Below are 23087 nucleotides of genomic sequence, written 5' to 3'. Positions count from 1 at the left end.
TTATAGGTCCGTAACAATACTTTGTAATTGATACGGAACTTAATAGGTAACCAGTGTAGAGATGATAAAATTGGTGTTATATGATCATATTTTTTCTTGACCTAGTAAGAACTCTAGCGGCTGCATTTTGGACTAACTGTAGCTTGTTTACTGAGGATGCAGGACAACCAGCTAATAAAGCATTACAGTAATCTAGTCTCGAGGTCATGAATGCATGAACTAACTTTTCTGCATCAGAAACTGATAGCATATTACGCAGCTTAGCAATGTTTCTAAGGTGGAAAAAAAACACCTTAGAATAACACGCTAGAAACATAATAACCACTGCAATAATGATCAGATCCAGCTGGAAATCTTGACTACAAACACAGAGGTTTTTCCAGATTGTCCATCACTGCAAGCTCTCTGTGTTTAGCTGGATCCTTCTCTGAAACTGAAAGTAACTCCGTCCTGCTAGACATTTACTCTTTGAATTCTTGCATTATGACTAAAAGTTTGCTAAGAAGTATTTCCTACTAAAGCAAGCTGGTATTTGACTCTGGTTAAGCGTATCCATAGCAGACTGGTGGGAGTGGCCTTGGACTGCAACATGCCCAGTGCATTATGGGTGTTGAAGTTTTCCTAATTATTTGTCAAAAGGGAAGACAACAGACATTTTTCTCAAATTTTGCTCTTCAGGTTGCACTGATTTCAAGGTTTTTTTCTTTTCCTTTTTACTGTAGAGGAAGTTTTTTACTGTTCAAGTTTTATTGAATTCAATTTTGCCAACAGTAAAATCCCCCTTTAAAGGAAAATGCATTGAATTTTAAAAGCAGCATGACAGGTTTAGTCTTGAGGTGTAAAGCTGTCAAATACAAAATTGAGAAATGGCCTTCCATATCATAACAAATTTGAGTTTCGCAGAATGCAATGAGACTCAACTGAGACAGGGCCCGATTAGCAAAGTGTGTTTTTCCAATGTGTGGTTGAGAAATCTGTCCGTCTGATAATTGTATGCTTCTAGCAAGCATGTATTTAAAAACACCATCTATATTTCATTATTTGCTGATTTCCAAGATATTGTGATAAAGCTTGCTACACGACTTTCAAAGTGGCTTTGTGAAATCACACTGCATATTTTATCTGTTTGTCTGACGGAAAACTGAAAAACAGCATAATGAAGCTGTAGGGGTGTCATTTGAAGTGTTAATTGATTATTCAAATTAATCTCTGCCTGTTCTCTAGTATTAACATAAGGGGAACAAATATGACTTCCCCCTGAGGGATCAATAAGGTACATTATCTTTAGAAACATTCTCTTCACAGGGGAGCAAGAGTTACACATTATTGCAGTCCTGATTGGGCTGCTTAAAATCTAAATATGGATTTGATCTAAATATCTGATCTAAATATGGATCAGATCAAAACAGGATTTTGTTAATTCTTTTGAAATATAAGTTCTCCTCAAAAGAGTCAGTTTGCAAGCATCAGAAATCCAAAAGTAGCACCAAAAAGTAGCACCAAATGAATGAAAAATCTCAATATTAGAACTCAAACCCGAGTTCTGTTTTCGCTCATGCAGTGTGCATGTTTTCAATGACTTGAGATGAATGCAAATGCACTGGCTAGTAATGCGTTACAGTAATAATATTACTTTCCCCAGTAATGATTTATGTAATGAACTTCTAAAATGATTTGTATTTCATTCAGAACATTCATTAACGGAACACAAAATGACTTGCAAATCACATTTTCTTTCTCTCTCATTTAGAGGTTTCAGCTGGAGCGAGTTCGTCTGCAAGAAGTGAAAAGGTCCAGCTACGAACACACCAAAAAGTGTGCTGACCAACTGCTGCTGCTGGGACAGGTCAGTGCCGGCACACTTCTGGGGGAGTTTACATCACGCCATTATCAAAAAACAAAAACAAATATTTGTTACAGTAAGGTAAAGTAAAATCATTCATATATATATTTATATATATAATATATAATATATAATAAACAAACAGGATGCCGCATTTTGCCGTCTCTGTTTTCTTTCAGGGAACTTGGGTCCCACTTTATATTAAGTGGCTTTAAGTACTATGTACTTACATCGAAAAATAAGTACAATGTAATTATTGTGTTCATGTTGTATTGTAAAACACTTTTGCTGCTATTGAGATGTGATACTGGTAAGGTTAGGGACAGGTGTGCTGGTATGGGTCGGTATAAGGGTGGGTTAAGGTGTAAGGGACAGGTCAACTGTGTAATTACAGCTGTAAATACATAAATTAATTATTTTTAAAATATAAGTACAATGTAAAAACATGTATGTGCACAATAAGTCCATTGTATCAAATTGTTAATTTCAATATAAGTACATAGTACTAAAGCCACTTAATTAAAGTGGGACCGGAACTTATTTTTGAAGCAAAAATGCAGCATATTTTGTACTACTTATCACATTGTTTTTTCTTTTGTTATATATATATATATATATATATATATATATATATACAGACGCGGCCTTACCTATGTTTCACCCGTTTCAATTGAAACGGGCCCCGCCCTCCAAGGGGGCCCCCAACAGACCAGCAAAATCCCATTCATTTTCTCCGTAGGATATTGATTTTCAGCCATATATCTAAACCATCCAAGGTAGATTGACCACGAGCTACGAGGTTGTGAAACGAAAGTGGGCTTAAGCCCCGAATGTTTTGTCAAAAGCCCCGAATCTTTTAGGTTTTTTAAAATAACTTCAACTTTGTTATACAGTATTTCCTCTCAGTCTTTCTGACTGGAGCGGCAAAAAATGAAACAAAAGCTCTATTACCGTGCGTGGTGGCGGACGGAAATGCATCGCGCATCGCTCAGCTTGTTTGCCAACTGCCAGTAAAAACTAACAAAGAAGAATATAAATCTTCTTATTCGTTGTTGTCATCAGGGGCTGGCGGGCTGTTGTATGTTTCACCGGCATTGTAGCGAGCTTACTGGCTAACCGGCTGAAGTTAATATACTTAACTTAGTATATTAAGTATATTAACCCTCTGGAGTCTAAGGTGTTTTTGGGGTCCTTGAGATGTTTTGACATGCCCTGATATTTGTATTTTTTTCAGTTGCTTATAAACATATTAATGGCAAAGGTGTAATTACACTCTATTTAGCACGAACATGGCTATCATAATATGTGAGCAACATATATGTACATGTTTGCATTTTTGAGAGAATATTATTTATGCGTGGTTATTCAAAAAACTCAAACTTAAATGTTCTGATATAAGACCACATATGACCAACTTCACATATTCCCACAATACTGTTGACTAATGGATGTTGTCGGCTAGAGTATTTACTTCAAAATGATCTGAAAATCATCCGGGCTAATCGTTCACATTAAACAATAGATTGATTTAAATTTTGTAAGACACTTTTTGTTTGGAAAGGCAATATGCAGGTGGGCGTGAATGATCCAACAAGGTCATGAATAATGTCCTCATTCACACCTGAAGACAAAGACCTGCTAATGCTGCAGTGCATACTAATGAGCCTTAGGTGTCACTGTGGCTACAAGAAAAAATGCAAAGACAACACACACACATATATACATACATATATACATACATACATATATATACCGGTATATATATATATATATAATTACTACAGAATTGGTTCAGAGTTGGAAACATCTTGAAAAAAGTGTATTTTTCCACAAACTGTATGCTTGCAAATTGTATAATATCCAAGGTAAACATTTCTAGTAATTGTGCAGTTAATTCTCATTCGTATTTTCAGAAAGTTTTGGATGTAGGCTATCCTCTCCCCAAATTTGTCACTAATAAAACACAAAAATAATTTATAGAGAAGGCTTATATTGACCTTTTAAGATTTTGTTTTCACCTTGTAAATTAGGTTTTGATGTGGCAGTAAAAGCTTTATAAATAATCTATCCAAAACGAAATTTTGTCTTTCATATTTCGTCTGTAACATATGGTCTTTTATAATATATATTAGGGCATAAATGTTAATTTGCAGTTTAATATGTTGCTTATACAAATACATTTTATTTCAACGTATTCAGTTGATTTTTACTCATCTCAGTAGGCAATATAGATAGTTTGCTAAAAGCGAAACTCGCGCGAGCTGTAGTAAACAACAGCATGCGCCGTTCATTCATTCAAACACAGAAACGCGATTCAAATTTAAACAGTCTTTTGCGGTTTACAGACACCATTTCATATCGCGATTAGAACAAAGCACTTACTGATGATCTGCAGCTGGATCCGTTGTTCGGCTACTCCAGCACGTTTGAGGTAAAATTTCCAGAATTATCACGATATTATTATTCCTCACAGCGAGCGTGTTGTCCAGCTGTTGTGGGCGTTGACTGGTTTGCATGTGTTGCTTCAGATTATCTGCGTTTGAATAGCGCGCGCTCTCGATGGGCGTGTCACATTAGCGGAGTAATGAGGTGGCAGAAAGATAATGAGCACAGCTGATCTCTCGCTCTTTTTATATAGATTACATAAACAGAGAATAATTGTTTTAGTTTTGAATTAGATAATTTAAAACTACACACTTAAATGATTATAGAGATATATAGCTCATGTCTGAGTGAATAGTATTCGCTGAGATTTGTTTAAATTTAGAAACGTGCTTCAGAAAAAAAGTTCACGGAGACGGAGAGGCATAAAGCACTCCCTGTTTACTTTCTTTATTTTACAAAAGCACAATGTTTTATTTCGATTGTAAGTGGACACATAAAAAAGTAGACATTTAACAGCTTATTTTCCTATATTTCTTAAGGCTGTATGACCAAAACTGACTGAGTATTTTAGGTCTATTTTGCTGCTATGTAAAAAAAAACGAGCAAAACGCGCCCGCGCGTTTGCCGACCCCAGGGGGTTAAGTATATTAAGTATAACTTAATATACTTAACCAGCTACTTTCAGACGAAACCTGCGCTCACTCTCTCCCTCCCATCTCTCCACTGCTGTGTCATCTTCTCTTCCCTCACACTCACACTTCTCATCTCTGGATGTTAATACCGCAACAGATACTTTATGCTACACTTTAACTTCTTCTTTAGACAATATCTGCCCTATCTCCTCCAGGCCAGCACGTACTACTCCCTCTAACCCCTGGTTATCTGAGGTTCTTCGTGAACACCGGACTAAACTCAGGGCAACAGAGAGGAAATGGCGCAAATCAAAAGACAAAACTGACCTTAGTATGTATCAATCTCTGCTCTCTTCCTTTTCTGCTGATGTTCATGCTGCAAAATCTTCTTATTTTCACAACAAGATCAACAGCACCACTAACACACGAACTCTTTTCAAGACATTCAACTCTCTCCTCTGTCCACCTCCACCACCACCCACCTCCTCTTTAACTGCTGATGATTTTGCCAACTTCTTCACCAACAAAACAACAACCATCAGCAGTCAATTCTCAACTCCACACACACAGGAACCCAGTCCAACCCCTCCCAATCCGAAACACCTTCTCTCCTCATTCTCTCCACTGACCGAGGAAGAAGTATCTAAACTTCTCCTCTCCAGTCACCCCACCACCTGTCCTCTAGATCCCATCCCCTCACACCTTCTACAAGCCATTTCTCCCACACTTCTACCAGCACTCACACACATCATCAACTCATCCCTCCACACTGGCACTTTTCCTACAGCATTCAAGCAGGCTCGGGTAACTCCACTGCTTAAGAAACCCACATTAAACACATCACTCTTAGATAATTACAGACCTGACTCTCTCCTACCGTTCATTGCGAAAACACTTGAACGAGTTGCCTTCAACCAAGTAACATCCTTCCTCTCTCTGACCAACCAACTAGACGTAAACCAATCTGGCTTCAAGAAAGGGCATTCAACCGAGACTGCATTGCTGTCAGTCACAGAAGCCCTACGGATCGCAAAAGCTGCCTCCAAATCATCAGTTCTCATTCTCCTGGATCTGTCTGCTGCCTTCGACACTGTGAATCATCAGATCCTCCTGTCCACCCTCTCATCACTGGGCATCACTGGAACTCCTCTCCACTGGTTTGAGTCCTATCTCACAGGTAGGTCCTTCAGGGTCGCATGGAGTGGCAAGGTATCCAAAGAACATCAACTGACTACAGGGGTTCCTCAGGGTTCAGTTCTTGGACCGCTCCTCTTCTCCATTTACACCACATCACTGGGACCCATCATACAGGCACATGGCTTCTCTTACCATTGCTATGCTGATGACACCCAGCTCTACCTCTCATTTCCACCTGATGATCCCACAGTAGCTACACGTATCTCAAGCTGTCTGGCGGACATCTCGGCGTGGATGAAGGAACATCACCTGCAGCTCAACCTGGCAAAGACTGAGCTTCTCGTCCTCCCTGCCAACCCGTCCCTACAGCACGACTTCACTATCCAGCTAGATTCAACTTTAATCACCCCATCAAGGTCGGTCAGAAACCTTGGAGTAACATTTGATGAGCATCTGACCTTCACAGACCACATCACAAAGACAGCTCGATCATGCAGGTTTGCACTGCACAACATCAGGAAGATCAGGCCCTTCCTAACTGAGCATGCAACACAACTTCTCGCCCAGGCCTTGGTTATCTCTAGGCTTGATTACTGCAATGCTCTTCTGGCTGGTCTTCCATCATGTGCAATTAAACCTCTACAAATGATCCAGAATGCTGCAGCCCGTCTTGTCTTCAACGAGCCCAAAAGGGCCCACGTCACTCCTCTGTTCATCTCTCTGCACTGGCTACCACTCGCTGCTCGCATCAAGTTCAAGGCATTGACGCTTGCTTACAGATCAACCACAGGCTCAGCTCCCTCCTACTTTCACTCGCTCCTACGAGTCTACATCCCTACCAGAAGCCTGCGATCGGTCAATGAGCGACGACTCGTGGTACCATCACAGAGAGCCACAAAATCACTCTCCAGAACATTCTCATTCACGGTTCCTTGCTGGTGGAATGATCTCCCTACCCTCGTCCGGAATGCAGAATCCCTGACCACATTCAAAAGACAACTGAAAACTCATCTCTTCCGTGAGCACTTGACATAAAAAAAATAAAAAAATTAAAAAAAAAACCTCTCCTTTACCCTCCTTTGTTTTGGCTTATGCTACTCTGAGCAATTCCAGAACTTTGTATTTTGAGCACTTCTTGCGTTATTTTTGCTTCTTCACGATGACTCGCTTGTTGTAGTCCTCAGTTGTAAGTCGCTTTGGATAAAGGCGTCTGCTAAATGACTAAATGTAATGTAATGTAAATGTAATATGGACATAACGTTTTTTATACGAAACACTAACAGTAAACCTCACCAGCCGCTGAGATTCAGAAGTTAAGTGACTGTATTGCACCTTTTTTTTTACTGAGTAACTATTATCATTTTCCCTGATAGTGTATAGATTTTTAGGCATTCTATTATCTCAAACAGCCTGAAAAATAGTGCATTTAGCTGACGTAAACGGGAAAAAAAATCTCCCCGGTGGAGTATGCCCCTGGACCCCCCTAGGTTTGGGCTTAGCCCCGCATGTTTACATCGTCTGGCTCCGCCCCTTTGCCTTTTTGCCGTTAGGTTAAGGCCCTGTTTACATGAGAACGCTCGCGGGTGAAAACGTAAAAATATTTTATCGGATGTGCCTTTCGTTTACACGGCGACGGCGTTTTTGGGGCTTAAAAACGCAAAAAAGGGAAACCACCCTCCAGAGTGGAAATCTTAAAAACGCTCCACCATCGCGTTCCCGTCTTAAAGGGTAAAACCGGTAAAAACGCAAAAGTCTGCTAGACAGTGAAGGCGTCACGTACGCGTTTACGTCACAGGCATGCGCCAGTACAGGAAAATAACAAAACATTATCAAACTAAAATATAGCATTCATTTCATTGACAAAAATTAAATAAAAAATTCTGTCATTTTTGAGCGACACGCGAAGAGCACCGAGGGTTACAGCAGCAGCTTTACCGTATCAAACATGAAAAACTGTGTCAGCGTCTCTTTCACTTTCAGTGCTCCACATCGCCACCTAGCCGCCTGGAGTGCACACTACATCCAATTTCACACACTTTTGCGTCACCATATGCACGCAGATTTCCCCCCAATAACGCTCGTCTAAACGCAGAATAAAAAGTGATAACGCAACGCCACTTTTGCGTTTTCTCTTCAGATCGTTTCCGTGTAAACATAGGCGTAAATGTTATTTTGAGCAGGAAAGTTGAGGGGATGTTTGAGCTGTATTTTTTTTTTAAGTCAGCCCAGACAGCTGAAAAAATACTGCGCAGATCTTTAAGCAGTGAAGTTGCCCTGCGTGAAAGGGCGAGGCTTATTCCAACGTAAAACGCTGTATAATTGTATAGTTTTAATCAAATAAGGTTGGATTATTTCTATGTTGAGCTGCCTGTTCATGAAGCTGAAAGTGCACGTAATAAAATAATATACCATTGATGCAAATCAACAGGAATCCTTGCTTTTTCTGCTCTATACTGTTTCTGTTTTATGTGGGTAGGGCCACATATTAATTATTGAAACGGGCCCCCAGATGCTTAAGGCCGCCGCTGTATATATATTGTGGTAGATTCTTCTTCTTACGCACCTGACTCCTAATTACCTGGGGCGTCTCCAATCGACACCGAGTTGTTTTCCCCATGAACAGCACACACACACACACACACACACACATGACCCTGTTCTGCAGTCTCCTGCCGTCTGCAGGACCTGTAGGGTGCAGATCCATCATTCATCGCTGTCCTTTCAAGAATGCTTTAGAGAGTCGTCAACTAGGGGAACTGGAGAACTGTAGTATAAGAAAAACTAATAAGAAAGTGTATTTACTTGAAAGAAATGAGAGATTACTATTGATCTCCAAACTGATGTTGAACACAAATGATTGATTAAAGCGTCTGAAAGCCGTGCATTACAGTCTTATTACTTTTATCTAATATGGCCAACCGGGATATAACATCAATGTTCTATTAATTTAAAGTCCCCCTGTGGTGAAAATGAAGCTTTTAATGTTGTTTATATGTCTATGTGGTGTTTTTAATATGCTTTAAGACAAACCACGTGCAAATTTATTAGTCGACACCATTGCTGAGAAACCAAAGACAGTCTCAAAAACACGGTTTGACACAGCGATAGCTGTTACCTGTCCACGTGAGTTACACACTCATGCACACACGCACAGCTGGTGCCTCACAATCTGACTGTAAAACCGCCATTCTCATTAGAATAATAACTGGGAAATGTTATGTCCTGCCTCATACAGATCGAGGTTTGCACTGTTACTTTCTCTCTCTCTTTTTCTGATATTTTCTAATATTCTGAAAATGGCTCACTGCTGAAAGATTAAAAGATATCGCGTTACTGTCTCCGTTGGAGTTGCAACTCAGTTAAGTTTTTGGTCATACATATTTAAATGTAATATTTTTTCAGATTTGATTACAGTTTTCCTTCATAGCTATAGATATTGAGTATGGGTATACGTATATGTATGGGCGTGTGGGCCTGTGTATATGATTAATATTCGTGTGTTAAAGTGCGCACACGTAGTTTTCTGTGTGTTTATGCACGCGCACGCCCATTGATACTACATATGTTACTATAGCACTCCAATAATTTAATTTTATTTTATTTTATTTATTTTTTTCTCACTAAACTACATAAATGTTGTATAAGTTGCCATGCTATGGGATCACAGATAGGAGTTAGCATCAGGCCACCAAGTTATTGGTTTATCTGTACTTCCTTAAGAAGGCTCGTGCCATATTCACTTCGAATTGGCTAGAGTAGTTTTGTTTTCATTCGTTTCTATGGGGACTGGGCTGACCTTGATAACGTGTATGGGGGGGACTGGGGTAGAGGGGTGGGGAGGGATAGGAAGACCATTTACTCAAATCATACACATTGTCAACTATACTGCTACGGACACTGTACTGATCACATATTTACGATGTATGATAGTTTAAACAATCACAACAGAGGGATGAAGGGTCTCACATTTTCCAGTTGGAATGTACGTGGAGTAAATAACCCAGTCAAGAGAGGTAAAGTTTTGACCCACCTAAAGTCACTGACCTCAGACATTATGTTCCTACAGGAAACTCACTTGAAGAGTAGATCGCATGGCAGGTTAAAAGCGAAGTGGATAGGGGAGGTTTACCACTCAAACTTTTCATCCAAAGCAAGAGGTGCAGCCATTCTACTGAGAAAAGGTGTGCCCTTTCTACAGAAAAAAACAATCACTGACAAAGAGGGCCGCTATGTTATAGTGATTGGTGAAATTCACAACATTTCCCTCACTCTAGTAAATATATATGCTCCGAACATAGATAACCCCATATTCTTTCAGAAGGTTTTTTCACTGATACCAGACATCTCACAAACACACTTGATAATAGGGGTGACTTTAATACTGTCCTTGACACATATCTTGATAGGTCCTCCACGAGGAGACTCCCAAGAAACGCCTCTAGTGAATTTTTAAATACGTTCATTAATAACACGAACGTACTGGATATATGGAGAGCGATGAACCCTTCAGGTAGAGACTACTCATTTTATTCACCTGTACACAACTCCTACAGTAGAATAGACTACTTCCTGGTGGACGCCAGACTCGTACCATCCACATTGAATGCTAAATATCACAGCATTGTAATTTCAGATCACAGCCCACTCACCTTTTCGGTGTGTTTAGAGCATGTAGATAAGCCACACGCCTCTTGGAAATTTAACTCACATTTACTCACTGAAAATACATTTTGCGAATATTTAAAAGACCAGATTTCTTTATACTTTGAAATGAACGACAACCCTGATACCTCTCCCTCCATCCTCTGGGAAGCATTCAAAGCTTACATAAGAGGCTGTGTCATATCGTTTGAAGCTTCTAGGCGAAAAGTAAACAAAACCAAATTAAAAGAGTTAGAAGATCAAATTAAATTACTTGACATAGAAAATGCACACTCCCCCGCTATTATATTGCACAGGAAAATAGCAACCCTTAAGTATGAATATAACAAAATTATCTAGTCAAAACTAAGTAAAGCGTTCCTCTATACTAGGCAAAAATATTTTGAATTTGGTGATAAACCGCACAAACTACTAGCTAGACAACTCAGAAAAATGGAAAACGACAGAACGATACACAAGATAAAAGCCCACAATAATACAGTACTTACAAAGCCTAAAGATATCAAGGACAGGTTTCTTGAATTTTATACTGATTTGTATACCTCAAAGACCACTTCAGACTCTGTAACTATTAATGCATTTTTAGACAAATGTGAGCTTCCCAGACTGAGCGAGGAAGATTGTGATTCTTTGAATTCTGACCTCACAATTGTAGAGGTTCGGAGCGCCATTGCCTCCCTAAAGAGTAATAAGACACCCGGTCCTGATGGACTTCCTGGGGAATTATACAAAACATTCAGTGAAAAGCTATCTCCTTTCTGTTGAAATTATATTATCATGCCCAGATACAGGGTAATTTACCCCCCACCTTAACTGAGGCTGTGATCACATTAATTCACAAAAAAGGCAAGGACTCACAGGAAGTAGGCGCTTATCGTCCTATTTCCCTCCTTAATGTCGATGGGAAATTATTTGCCAAGATACTGGCTAACAGGCTGAATCCTCTATTGGGAAAGCTAGTTCATATGGACCAGACGGGTTTCATACCAAATAGGAGTGCTAATTTCAATCTTAGACGTCTTTTTAATATTATATATACAAAGAGAGGTCCACCTACTGATCTTGTCATACTCGCACTTGACGCCGAGAAGGCATTTGACCAGATTGAGTGGTGTTATTTATTTGAAGTTCTTAATAGGTTTAATTTCGGAAATAAGTTCCTGTCACTAATTAAACTAATTTAAAAGAATCCCACGGCTCAAATCTTAACAAATCGGACAATATCCTCCCCGTTTAGCTTACATAGAGGGACAAGACAGGGATGTCCACTATCCCGTTTAATTTTTGCACTGGCTATCGAACCTCTAGCCCAATGTATTAGAATGGAACCACAGATTTATGGATACTTGACCAAAGACACAAATAATAAGATATCATTATACGCAGATGACATCCTTTTATATATAACGTGGCCTCAAATTACCATCCCAAATCTTCTTGACAAAATCAACATTTTTGGGACATTTTCGGGTTATCGGATCAATTGGACTAAAAGTGTTTTAATGCCGGTCCATATGAGTGACTTAACACACCTAGATCACTTTCCATTTGCAGTCTCTCCAGAGAAATTTACCTATTTGGGGATAGAAGTGACAAAGCAGTACTCTTCTCTATTCCAGGCAAACTTTCCCCCTCTAATAAAGCGTTTACAGACTAGAATATCATTCTGGGACACGCTTCCAATCTCTTTAATTGGGAGAATTAATGCTATAAAGATGATTTTCCTCCCGCAATTGTTATACCTATTGCAAAACATTCCAATATTTCTAAAAAAATAAATTTTTAAAGACCTAGATTCTCTAATAGTTCCGTTTCTGTGGGGACACAAGGTTCACAGAATAAGTAAAAAACATCTTTGTAGGCCAAAGCCAAATGGGGGATTAGCACTCCCAGACTTTTTGCTATATTACTGGGCCTCCGCGATTAAGATGTTTACCTTTTGGTTGGACACATCAATACCAATGTCTGATTGGCTAATGCTGGAGCGGGAGGACTGCCACCCGTATTCTATGGCCGTGGTCCTTCTAGCCCCGGCCGCGGTTAATAAGTCCCTGTATAATAGCAATCCCATCATACATAGCATGATCTGCATCTGGAAACAAATCAAGACCACCTTCAATCTTAAACCAATCTCTCTTCTGTTACCCATCACTCGAAATCCCACATTTGCCCCCTCCAGTCTGGATGGAGCCTTTTCTACATGGAGTGAGAAGGGTGTCCAATGTGTTGGTGACTTATACGTGGGAGGCGTCTTTGCTTCATTCACACAACTACAGAGGAAGTATGAGCTGGGGAATAATAATTTTTTTCGTTACCTACAAGTTAGGGACTACGTTCGGAAATACTCAAGAGAATTTGAGACTGAATCACAATCTAAAATAGATGACTGTCTGAAATTGTCTCCTAACGAAAGTAAACTGATATCCCGCATCTACAACAATCTCTTATTAATAAGTTCCCCATCGACTGAAAATTATAAGCGTAAATGGGAAGAGGAACTTGGTGAATCTATTCCAGACGATTTATGGGAAGAAAGTCTCGAAAATATAAATAATTGTTCAGATAACGCAAGACATTGCCTTGTCCAATTTACAATTATACATAGGCTTCATTACTCAAAGGAGAAACTACATAATATATACCCAGAGGTGTCTCCTATGTGTGATAAGTGCCACTCTTCCGTAGCATCACTTCTCCATAGTTTTGCCCTATGCCCAAGGATTCAATTGTTCTGGATTGATATATGCAACATTATATCTGAGGTCATAAATACTTCAATAAAACCTGAGCCCATGTTCATTATTCTTGGAATATCGGAGACCTTCAGGAAACTGAGTGTGTCACAACAGCGTTTTCTCTCTTATTGTTTCATAATAGCAAAGAGATTAATCCTCATCCTATGGAAGAGCAAAACCGTACCTACCTCTAAGATGTGGTTAGAGGATTTAACTAACACACTCCATTTAGAAAGGATAAGTTATACGCTGAGAGACAGGCTCAACTTATTCAGTAAAACATGGAAACCCTTCATATCATACTTAAAAACTACAAATCCAGTACAACAGTCCGCACCCTAGCACACGATATATGACATTTGTAATGGTTTAGAGGGAAGGTCTTTATGAGGTAGGGTGGGTGGGGTGAGATACATGGGATGGGGTTAGACGGGCAGATAGGGGGTTGGGACAGTGTGGGGGATCGTGGTCAGCCTGATGGTGTTCTTGCCATCGTTTTTGTATTGCGTTTAATTGTTTTGTTTTGATGTTGTACTACTTTAAGTTGACTGTTTACTAGATTTTTTTTAATTTTTTTTGTATTATTATGTATTCATTTATGTATGTGTATATATTATATAATATATATATATTACTTTATTTTTTTCCTATCTTTTATTTTATTTTTATTTTTAACTAAATTATATTATTTTTTATTTAATTTTTTATTTCATTATAAAAAAAAGAAGAAAAAAATCTCAAAATGTACAAGTGTATTGTACGTTAAATGATATGCTTTAATAAAAGGACGTTTGATTAAATGCAAAAAAAAAAAAAAAACACGGTTTGAAATCGCTGGTGTTTCTGACGTCACAAACTACCTTGTAACCAATCAGATTAACGTGTGATCGTCAACCAGTGGATCTCTGAGCTGAGTGAGTGAGTGGAGGCGGGGCTCATTTGCATATTCATAGAAGTGCGCATACTAAATAAGGCAAGGGTGTAGTTACATTCAAGCTATTTTAGGCCATTTTTAAAGAAAAAATGCTTAAAATATGTAATTTTGGTGATCAAAGAAGAGTTTTAAAGGATACAATGATTGACTACATGGGGACTTTAAATGTAAAACATATCAGTTGACTAATAATATTATCTTCTCTTTGTTCATCAGACGGACCGTGCGGTGCAGTTGCTTTTGGAGACCAGTGCAGATAACTCCAGTTACTACTGTGACTCTCTCAAAGCCTGTCTGGTGACCACCATCACCTCATCCGGCCCGTCTCAGAGCACTATTAAACTGGTGGCCACAAACATGATCGCCAATGGCAAGCTGGCAGGTAGGGTGTTACTTGTGTGAACTGTGTGATTATCTTTCTTCTATAGAGCACTGAAGGAGTTTTTCAATGCTCTTTTCCATACAATGAATACAGGCATTTATTATTGCTATAAACTCCAAAAAGAACAAAAAAGTATGATAAGAGCAGTTTGTACTACTTATTCCCTATATATAGGATACAAGCCATACAACAGCTTTATGTGAGGAACAGACCAATATACATTATTGTATTGTATTTTGGGATTGCCTTATCGATAAAAGATACAGAGCACATAGTCAAAACATGCTATCCAGCTCTTATTTCAAACCAAAAAAAAGAAGATAAATAGATCTTTTTATTCATAAAGAACATTAATAAATTATATATTGCAAATTTTGCATGAATTACTAAAAAATATTTGCATTGTGATACATTATATATATTTATTACATGGCTTGGTTGAATTCTAATGTAGAATGCGTTATGTTATTTCTTGATAACAACCGCTGCTATAGGATAACACACTGTTGCCATGAAAAACAGAGCGTTGCCATGGACACGGTGTTCTTTAGCGGAAGCAATACAATAGTTTTTAAATCAATAAATTCTTTTTTTTAAATCAATATTTTGTGTCAAATTATTGATTTATTTGGTAAGTAGCCATGTAATAAGCGGGATAATGTAGAGCGAGGCGGTTGTTATAGCGAATACAACCTCCGCTTCGCGTCGGGGTCCTAATCAGCCTGTCTGGGTTGTATTCGCTATAACAACCGCCTCGCTCTACATTATACCTTACATATAGTATATATATATATATATACATAGATGCATACATACAGGTGAAACTCGAAAAGTTTATGCAAAAGTTTATTAAAGTTAAAGTTATTCAATTTATTTCAGTAATTCAACTTAAAAGGTGAAACTAATATATTATATAGACTCATTACATGCAAGGTGAGATATTTCAAGCCTTTATTTGTTAATTTTGATGATTTTGGCTTACAGCTTATGAAAACCATTTCACAATATTCTCATTTTGAATTTGGGGTTTTCATAAGTTGTAAAACATAATCATCAAAATTATAACAAATAAAGGTTTGAAATATCTCACTTTGCATGTAATGAGTCTATATAATATTAGTTTCACCTTTTAAGTTGAATTACTGAAATTAACTTTTGCACGATATTCACATTTTTCGAGTTTCACCTGTATGTGTGTGTGTATATATATATATGGACATTGTAATATGTCTGGAGTTTTATTTGTTTGCTTGCTTGTTTGTTTATTATTTTGTAACATTTTTCAATTTAACATTTCCATTGATGACTCTCATAGTATTATCATTACTTTAATACTTTAATTTTATTAACTTTTATAATTAATAAAATGTATCAATTATTAACAGATTTTGTAAGATTTACCCACTAACTGTTTCACATTGAGATTGTGTCTGCATGATTTCAACCATCATCACGTAAAATGGACGGTTTGTTGCTGTGCTGCTATTCAGGGGGTGTGTGTTAATGGGTATTAGTATGAGCTTATTAACTCATAGAGACATGTCAAAAGCACATCAGCCCTATTCCACATCCAATGCTTCTGTTCTGACTGTGTGTTATTCTCTCACTGTATTGACTCTCAGAGGGTGTGCAGTTGCTCTGCCTGATTGACAAAGCGGCGGATGCTTGTCGTTATCTGCAGACATATGGAGAGTGGAACCGCGCCGCATGGCTGGCCAAGGTACCTCAAGCAGACACAATCTAGAGCGGCTGATATATCAACTGTTCAGGATATATACAGTGACTACTAGAATTGATTAGTTCACTTCCCCCCCAAAAACATATTTTGAATCAGCAGTACTTATATATATATATATATATATATATATAGCTATACATTATATCAGGTCCCAAACTGGGTGGCACATCCGAGTTATTAAAAGGGTCCGGAGGAAGGCTATGGGATATTTTACAGTCAGAACATTATGCAAAATAAACCTCTTCTGGGTAATACAAGACCCCACTGCCAAATGATCCTTCTTATTATGCGGCTACTTGCCACATAAGTAAATAATTGTACACAAAATATTATTTTGACATTTTATTTCCTCAAGATGATCGCAGTCTGTTATCAGATGTAGCGGTTGTTGTTGTGGAATAATGGTGCGTTCAAGTCATGTCGAAAAGATCATATTCACAAGTTGAACGCACATGAACACCACCAAAAAGTCGTAAATATGAGTGGGAAGCTTGGGATTTTCTTTACGCCCCGATCTTTACGAGTTGGCGGCATGTCAGTGAGAAAAATGGATGGAATACCACAATAGTTATAGGTAATTAGCATATTATCAGGCTTTTTTATTTACAACAAAATAAGCTAATTATTGTGTTATTGTGTGTGTAAATGAATAGGTTTGGACTTGGTGCTGGAAACCCAAAGCACAGGACAATAGAGACACCAGAATGAACATTCATGATTCTGAAGCTGAAAACACAGAATTATTTTGCACGGATATGTTTGCACTCTGTCACTGACTAGATATATTTAAAATAATGTAGGCCACTATATTGTTGTATTGCGATATATTTGTGACACGATATATTGTTACACTCCTAATTTGCAACATCCACTGAAGACGAGAAAATATGACAAGACAAATGTGATTTGGCCCTCAGCTTCACCAGTAAACCGGTGGGTGATTAAGAGAGATATTCTCTTCTGGCAGAAGCGGAACGCTGTAGTGCTGTAAAATTACTGTGTTTATGTAAATGCTATCAGATTTGGCAAGTAAGGTCATGTCTGAGTGTCTTTATGTGGGTGCAGGTGGGGGGGCTTAAACATGTTTCTCTACAAAAGGGCCCGGCAGAAAAGGTTTGCGAGCCACTGCATTATATAGAGCTATAATAACCAGACTTTTGACTGTTGACAAAAAGCCTTTGCAGCTTGTTCTGGCCAATAACTACCCACATAGATAACCAACCAACTTAAAAAAAAAAAAAAATTATTCAGCAAACAGATAACTCTCAAACTGAGGGTGCCACAGTACTAGACGTGGGAAATAACTTGTTTACTTGGTAATAACAGCTTCAAAACAAATTTCTTGAATATCTTTCAGAGGTTTGATGTAACAAACTAGTTTTTCTTCAGTAGGACTCATTATATCCACCGGCTCTCTTATATAAACATAACTTTGTTTCCTGATGGACTAATAAAAAGCCTTCCTCCTGACACTGGAAAATAATGTGGAAGCAAGACAATTAGGTTGCAGTTTGTTGTTGACTCTCTCTCTCTCTCTCTCTCTCTCTCTCTCTCTCTCTCTCTCTCTCTCTCTCTCTCTCTCTCTCTCTCTCTCTCTCTCTCTCTCTCTCTCTCTCTCTCTCTCTCTCTCTCTCTCTCTCTCTCTGTGTCTCTCTCGCTCTCCCCCCCCCTCTCTCTCTCCCCCCCCCCTCTCTCTCTCGCGCTCTCTCTCTCTCTCTCCCTCCCCCCTCTCTCTATCTCTCCCCCCCCTCTCTCTTCCCCCCCCCCCCCCCCCCCTCTCTCTCTCAGGTGCGTCTGACCCCAGCAGAAGGGTCAGATGTGCTGAAGCGCTGGGCAGAGCATCTGTGTTCTCCTCAGGTTAATCTGAAGTCAAAGGCCATCCTGGTCCTGCTCTCATTAGGATGCTTTCAAAGAGTGGGCGAGATGCTCCACAGGTGGGCATTGCTTTTCCTGACAGATGTATTGTTTATCCTCATTCAGTGCAGCATGTTGCCCATTCATCCATGATCATTTGTTTAGTTTAGTTTACTCCCAAAGGAATAATATGAAATAAATAAATATATACATACATGAACAAAATTATCATGTTGTTCCATAACCGTATTTTTTTTTTTTTCTTGTAACACAAAAGTAAATGTTTCGAATGTTTGTATGGCATCGATTACATCAAACTTGACACAGCATATGCCAAGTTTTGAATATGCAGAAATGTGAATGAGATTTCAGAACTACAGCAGAGAGGAAGATTATCAGTGAATAGCAACATTTTGATTTGCTCTTTACTCACATATATATAGTGTAGTGGATTATACTACAACATTATGGTGCTTTTTTGGGGGGGTGAGGAGCAGCATTATAATTTCCCATTAACTTTTGCCATTGCAAATAGTTTTGGAATGACATGAGGGGTAAATGATTGTATGAACAAATCGCATAATGAATTTTTAAGTGAGATTTTGTCACTCACAATGATGCATTTTCTCCAAACACACAATATTGATTGACACATCCTTTCCTAAACGCCATTACATTTGAATGTGCATGATGAATGACACAATGCTCAGATATTTCTCTAATATATCTTTCCATTTCCTGACAGCATGAGATATTTTGACCGCGCTGCACTGTTTCTCGAAGCCTGCTTGAAATATGGTGTGATGGAGACAAATGACGACGTTAATATCCTTCTGAAGCATCTTCCAGTTTTACAAACAGCAGAATGCAGCAGGGATCTACTGAATTTAAAACTAATGTTGCATGATTTTTTCCCCCCCATTATTATTATTAGTATTGTATACACTTTTTATTTTATTTTATTTTTTAAGTAAAATAATAAAGACCCCATGTAATAATGTTAGGTCATGTCTGTTAGCTTTGAGGCTATATGTACTGTTCTCCTAAATGTTGACACAATTTTAGTAGATTAACCTCTTAAACTCTGCCAGTCTTTTTAGTCTTTCTCTTCAACTGTCTCATTTAAAGTAGATAACTCGTATGCTGCATTCACAACAAACGCGTCTTCAAATTAAAAACTATTTAAAAATTTGATCTGACGTTTCGGAGTTGTGAGATCCAGGCGATCAGCGGGCGCTCAGCGCTCATGTAACCCGCCTGAACAGCCTTACCTCGGCTAGTCCTCCTGACGTCTGCCGCTGGTAAACCAGAAATGTTTAAATTCACAATCTATAGCTTCGGCTCTATTATATGAAACATATAAGTTAAAATACATTAATGACTCGTTATAACGTAGGTCAAACGACTTCTTTAATTATGTGAGTTTTTCTTCATCTCGTTCAGAAATGTAGTGTGACTGCAAGTGTTCAGTGTCACATTCATAGTTAACATACAGCTGAACAATGTCATTCCTTCTTTCACGCGGGCATTTAGTCATATTACAAAATAAGTTATTGAGGCCAAACATTTAAAATGACATTACAAACTAAAAAGCGGGCCTGCCCCCGTTTATCACGTCACTTCACCACGTGACAGCAGCAAGCAGGCTCCGGATTGGTTAACGCGGTGCGAATTGACGCCTAAGTTAAAAAATTTCAACGCTCTATTCGCGTTTGGTGTGAACGCAGCATTAAAGGGAAAGTTTAATCTTTGAGGGTCTAAATAAATACAGTTTTGGCTTCCACTTTTGTAACTGAAGCTGAATGTCTTTCCCCATGTAATGTGTCAGTCATGGTCCCAACAGTCTCAAGCTCCGCCTGCTACAGTAGCCACGCCCCCAAACACACGCTATTGGTTAAGCTGGAAAGAGATTGACGGATATGAGAGAAGCATTTTCAATGTTTAGCTGATGTCTGGGAAGCTGAATGTTTACACTTTTGGGGGTGATAAACCCATGAATGGCATTTAGTAGTTGACAAACAATAAACTGGGTTAAGATAATCTATTAAATAAAATGACATACTTCACCTTTAAATATGTTTTTTGAAATTCAAAACACTGGAAAATGGACTACTGGCTTACAAGACACACTTTGCTTAAGTGTCTTGGCATCCTCTTAATGCTTTTAAGGGTCACGGTAGGTTGTAAGTAGTATCGAGATAACGGTAACTTGTTTACTTGTATTACTTTCTGATTCCCAGTCTTCCTTAACCACAGCATCTCCACATAAGCTGATAGGTGCTGCGTTTGTGGACTACGCTAAGCTGCTTCGCTCCATCGGGCTGAAGCAGGGCGCTGTGCTCTGGGCGTCCCGGGCTGGAGAGAGAGGGAAGGAGTTGCTGGATGAGCTTTCCCAAACTGAGGGTGTGGGACCAGAGCCCAGTCCCAGTGAAGAGGAGAAGGAGGAGGACGACAAACCTCTTCTCAACATAGACTGAGAGAATATGTGATGAAAAACATAAAAATCAAGATGCAGTATCTTCAAATCTCGTCCTTATAACACCCATAAGCATGCAAGTAGTCAACAAACACAAACACGCATCTTTTCATGTAGTTCCAAACGGTTTCATAGTTGTGTTTAAGCCTCTGCGCTGGTTGTGAGGTGTGTGATATCCGAAAACATTCCCTTAACACACGTTATCCCGCTGTAATGTGTTCCAAACCTGTTATTGCGCTTATTTTATTGACCAAAATATATATTTTCATGGTGATTTAAAACAAACCAAAATAATAATAATAATGCCGATAATTAATAAAAACACATTTTAAGCACGGATTATTGTGTTGGACACTAAATATGCTTATAATTTCAGATTTAGAAACCATTTAAAGACAGAATATAGAAAAGAACTAGATGAATCTCATGAAACATGTTCAGTTTCACATCAAAATCCAAAGAAAAGCACTAAGCTATTATATTTTTCAAAAGATTATTTATTGTTATATTAAATAATAGACATGGCTGTGACGGTTGAGATAACTATAGGAATTCAAGTCTTAGGTTTATTGTATTTCAATAAAATGTATATTTAGGGGTACAGCAGCTTTTCACTGGAGCAAAACCTCTTTAAGGGACTTGATCTCTGTCGCTTATTAACCCTTTCAAATATGTGTTTTATATATTACTACGCTAAGGCACTGAAACGCAGCTTTCAGGGGTAAATAAGCGTCAGAGATCAAGTCCCTTGGAGAGGTTCTGGTCCAGGGACGAGCTGCCGTACCCCTCAAGATATCATTTTACACTTTTTTGTTTTTCTTGACAGTGTAATTATTAAACATAATAAATCTAAATCAGTGCTGTAATCCAGGATTTCAATCTGTGTAAATCACTGTCAAAGTGTGTGTGTGTTCGTTCTTTAAAGGTTTCATGAGCATCACTCTGTTACGTAAATGGTTATTATGTGGTTATTTGATAGTTAAATGGTTCAGATTTAAATCAAAAATGAAAAACAAATTCATAATTCATCCGTGTGATATAATTCAGATGAGTGCTGTTCCTTCAGTAATGTTGTATATTGGTTAATTTTGTAAAATAGTGAATTTGCCCCATTTTTGGCTCTAATAACTTAATTATGTTGTTGGATTGCACTTGTTCATGCTGTTGTGTGTGTGATGTACTGTATACAGTTTAAGTGTTTGTATGATGTTTCCACATGGCTTCAGATCTCCAGAGAGTTGCTATATTTGGATATTATTGTCCTGTTGAAATGAGATGTGACTACAAACCCTTCATTTTTGTGCCACCTTTGTGTCTGTGATTTAAAAATGTTGAATTATGATTGTTGGATTGCCCTGCCTTGATTTGGTAGACTATGATTGTGAGTAATGATTCATGACTTTATCCTTTAAACGTTCCCATTTCAACATGTGTAAGTAATGTTCCAGGTGTTTGAGCTCACTGTATGGATATAGGCCTACTGCATGTATATTTGCAAAGTAATACAGTCTATAGCCTATCATCCAAGATTGTCTCTATTTTTTTAAACACTTTTTATTAAAATAACAACCTACATTTAAGTTTCATTAATGGGCCATATTTAATAAGGAAGAAGACAAAGGCTCATAAAACAAATTAATCATGGCTGACTGCGAATTTATATTTGCTTTGGTGCGATGTCAGTAAATCTGGGACACGAGTAATTAAAAAAAATACTGCGACTTTAAATTCACAAACACTGCTTAGTTTTTGCTAAACTTCTCCAACAAATACGCCCACCTCAGCTCTCTGCTGTCATTTACCTGTAGTGATGGTGGGAGAGAAACAGTGCTTTTTTAGAAACTGAATCAACAACCAATTGTTACCTTAAAATAAAGTGTAGCCCAATGCTCTAGCTGTTATGGAAAACATATATATAACAATGAAAAACCTATGGCAAAAAACTTATTTGTTATAGACCATACTCTTTTCCAATTAATATTTTCATATTTAGTAGACCAAAATCCTGTAGAACAAGGCAAATAATTTGTTTTTAAAGTATTTCTAATATATTTGTTACTGCATTTATCTATTAGTATATTAATATCCCCAATAAATATTGTGTCACTCACTACAAAAGATTGTTTGACAATCAACATTTATAGGATAGAATCCAGGATTTCGTAATAGTGATACAACATTCCTAGGGATTGCATCAAAAATATTAGCATATTCGTTTGGCCTCACAGGAATCAAAAATGTATTAAGAAATTCTGAATATGTTAAAAGTAAACCTTGTTCATTCAGTAATTGATTAACTGTAATAATTA

At 38.1% G+C, this 23087-nt stretch overlaps 1 protein-coding gene across 2 annotated transcripts in view; it reads left to right on the top strand.

Annotated features, from left to right (window-relative positions):
• wdr11 (WD repeat domain 11) overlaps positions 1 to 22305 on the top strand; it is a 108218-nt gene extending 85913 nt beyond the window's left edge. Inside the window, exons 24-29 of one of the 2 annotated variants that reach the window (XM_079634671.1) lie at positions 1751 to 1846; positions 14545 to 14710; positions 16333 to 16430; positions 18237 to 18382; positions 19048 to 19127; positions 20568 to 22305. In XM_079634671.1, coding sequence (XP_079490797.1) covers positions 1751 to 1846; positions 14545 to 14710; positions 16333 to 16430; positions 18237 to 18382; positions 19048 to 19127; positions 20568 to 20779 — 798 coding nt within the window. In that variant the 3' untranslated portion in view covers positions 20780 to 22305. Of the gene's footprint in view, positions 1 to 1750; positions 1847 to 14544; positions 14711 to 16332; positions 16431 to 18236; positions 18383 to 19047; positions 19131 to 20567 lie in introns of both variants that reach the window. The other variant, XM_079634670.1, reaches the window with a different exon arrangement.
• Positions 22306 to 23087: the final 782 nt, after the last annotated feature.

This window comes from Phoxinus phoxinus, assembly GCF_949152265.1.
Source record: "Phoxinus phoxinus genome assembly, chromosome: 14".
Lineage (NCBI taxonomy): Eukaryota > Metazoa > Chordata > Actinopteri > Cypriniformes > Leuciscidae > Phoxinus > Phoxinus phoxinus.
This window is presented reverse-complemented; position numbering and strand designations above follow the sequence as displayed.